Source organism: Otolemur garnettii, unplaced genomic scaffold, assembly GCF_000181295.1.
Source record: "Otolemur garnettii isolate 467f Iridium unplaced genomic scaffold, OtoGar3 scaffold00249, whole genome shotgun sequence".
Classification (NCBI taxonomy): domain Eukaryota; kingdom Metazoa; phylum Chordata; class Mammalia; order Primates; family Galagidae; genus Otolemur; species Otolemur garnettii.
Genome location: NW_003852644.1, coordinates 1,179,616 through 1,182,585, shown reverse-complemented (window position 1 = coordinate 1,182,585; position 2,970 = coordinate 1,179,616). Strand labels below are relative to the sequence as shown.

Genomic DNA, 2,970 nt, shown 5'->3' with positions numbered 1-2,970 from the left:
AAAAAAAAAAGAAAACACTATAGTGATCCCTCAAAAAATTAAAAATAGAACTACCGTATGATCCAGCAATTCCACTTCTGGGTGTATTTCCAAAATAACTGAAAGCAGCAACTCTAGATACTTATACACCTATGCTCATAGCAGTACTATTCATAATACCAAAAAGGTGGATGGAACCCAGTACCCACTGCCAGATGAATGGATAAACCAAAGGTGGTTACATATCAACAATGGAATATTATTCAGCCTTAAATAGGGAGGAAATTCTGACATGTGCTCTATATAGATAACCCTTGAGGACATCATGCTCAGTGAAACAAGCTAGTCACAAAATGACAATGCTGTGTGATTCCACTTTTATGAGGTCCCTGGAGTATTCAAATTCATAGAGTCAGATGGTAGAATGGCAGGTGACAGGGGCTAAAAGGAGGGGGAATAGGCAATTCATGTTTGATGGGGACAGTTCTAGTTTGGAAAGATGAAAAAGTTCTGGTGATGGGTGGTGGTGATGGCTGCATAACACTGCAAATACACTTACGGTCACTGACCTGCACTCTTACAAATAGTTAACATGGTACATTTGATGCTACCACAATTTAAAAAAAAGAAAAAAACATGTGGTTGAGTCATATGTACAGATGTTGGCTGATGGCCACAGGGAGAAAGGCAGGAAAACCTGCAGGCTGGCAGCACTGGGAGGTTGGTGCTGCTTCTGTTCCATGTCCTTCTAGGACCAGAACAGAGCCTGGCTGTGAGAACACCCTGGAGTGAACTGGATTTGTCTGGGGTTCCAGCAGCTGCATGCAGCCATGTACTGCCCAGCCACACTCCTGCTCATGCTCCTGGTCAGTGGGGCTGAGGCCTTTCGCATCTGTGCCTTCAACGCCCAGCGTCTGACACTGGCCAAAGTGGCCAGGCAGCAAGTGATGGACACCTTAGTTCGGGTAGGTTCATCACTCAAGGAAGCTGTGCCCCTAAGTACCATGACCCAAAGCCCACAGCCCTGCCTGGCCAGGGGTATGTCCCAAAGAAGAGGGTACAGAGGAAGATACAGTGTGGAGAGGTACAGCCTCAGTCTCCTCCTCTGCTAATGGGGTCTGGGTGGGGACAGCACTCAATCCCCTCTTGGGTCCTTTCTAATCCCACTGTTTTCTATGGGCTGGCCTTCCTGGTGTCCTGCAGATCCTGGCTCGCTGTGACATCATGGTACTGCAGGAGGTGGTGGACTCTTCTGGCCATGCTATCCCACTCCTGCTTCGAGAACTCAACCGGTGAGGAAGGTTCTGTAGATCTAATCAAGGTCCCACCCAGAGCCTTGGGGGCCCTAACCCTGGTTTCCCTTTTTCTTGGCAGATTTGATGACTCTGGGCCCTATAGCTCCTTGAGCAGCCCCCTGCTGGGGCGCAGTACCTACATGGAGAAGTACGTCTACTTTTATCGGTAAGCTGGAGGTTGGCCCTGTGGCCCTGCTGAAATGGCTCATTAGTCCCAGGGGCTATAGAACCTTCCCTTCTGGAACAGCCTTGCCTTCTCATCATGCCTTTTCTTCTTAACAGTTTGATTCTGGCATCCTTCTTTTTTTTCTAGAGACAGAGTCTCACTTTATTGCCCTTGGTAGAGTGCCGTGATGTCACAGCTCATAGCAACTCCAACTTCTGGGTTTAGGCGATTCTCTTGCCTCAGCCTCCCAAGTAGCTGGGATCACAGGCACCTGCCACAACGCTCAGCTATTTTTTTGTTGCAGTTTGGCCGGGGCTGGGTTTGAACCCGCCACCCTCAGTATATGGGGCTGGTGCCCTGCTCAGTGAGCCACAGGCGCCGCCCTGATTCTGGCATCTTTCATCCTCTGTTCCAGCTGTATGTACCTATGGCAGGAGGCCTTCTCTGTGTACAAATGTGGACTCTCTCTTCCTCTCCCCTGTGAAAGGTGCCAAGGCTCAGGGCATGGCTCTCCCCTTCTTTGGGAATAAACTCAATGGGGGCTAGTTATGGGAGGACAAGTTGAGAGGGAGGAACCCTTTGGAGTCAGGGTCAAGAGGGCAAGGGGGACTGTCAGGGAAGGAGACCTGTGTCTCTACATAGATGAAATTAGAGGCAGCTCACACTTATAATCCCAGCATTTTGGGAGGTTTAGGTGGATCACTTGAGGCCAGGAGTTCAAGGTTACAGTAACCTGATCATGAGAGTGCACTCCAGCCTGAGTGACAGAGCAAGACCTAGTCTTTTAAAAAAAGGGACAGGAGTGATGGCTCATGCCTATAATCCTAGTACTCTGGGAGGACAAGGAGGGTGGATTGCCTTGAGTTCAGAGGTTTGAGACCAGCTTGAACCAGAGTGAGACCCCATCTCTACAAAAAAAAAGCCAGGCATTAATGGTGGGCGCCTATAGTCCCAGCTACTTGGGAGGCTGAGGCAAGAGAATCGCTTGAGCCCAAGAGTTTGAGGTCGCTGTGAGCTATGATGCTACAGCACTCTACTAAGGGCCACAAAGTGAGACTCTATCTCAATAAAAATTAAATAGGCTTACACTTGTAGCTCAGCGGCTAGGGCACCAGCCACATACACTGAAGCTGGCGGGTTCAAATCCAGATCCAGCCTGCCAAACAACAATAACAACTATGACAACAAAATAGCCGTGTGTTGTGGTGGGCACCTGTAGTCCCAACTACTTGGGAGGCTGAGATAAGAGAATAGCTTAAGCCCAAGAGTTTGAGGTTACTGGAGCTGTGACACCATGGCATTCTACCCAGGGTGACAGCTTGAGACTTTGTCTCAAAAAATAAGTAAATAGGCTCGGCGCATGTGGCTCAAGTGGCTAAGGCACCAGCCGCATACACCTAAGGTGGCGGGTTCCAATCCAGCCTGGGCCTGCCAAAAACAACAATGATGGCTGCAACCAAAAAATAGCCGGGCGTTGTGGCAGGCGCCTGTGGTCCCAGCTACTTGGGAGGCTGAGGCAGGAGACTCGCT

At 49.5% G+C, this 2,970-nt stretch overlaps 1 protein-coding gene across 2 annotated transcripts in view; it reads left to right on the top strand.

Annotated features, from left to right (window-relative positions):
* Positions 1-2,970, top strand: part of DNASE1L1 (deoxyribonuclease 1 like 1) — a 12,942-nt gene that overhangs the window by 4,517 nt on the left and 5,455 nt on the right. Inside the window, exons 2-4 of one of the 2 annotated variants that reach the window (XM_023508467.1) lie at positions 732-944; positions 1,183-1,271; positions 1,354-1,440. In XM_023508467.1, coding sequence (XP_023364235.1) covers positions 810-944; positions 1,183-1,271; positions 1,354-1,440 — 311 coding nt within the window. In that variant the 5' untranslated portion in view covers positions 732-809. Of the gene's footprint in view, positions 1-270; positions 945-1,182; positions 1,272-1,353; positions 1,441-2,970 lie in introns of those variants that run through there. The other variant, XM_003802589.3, reaches the window with a different exon arrangement.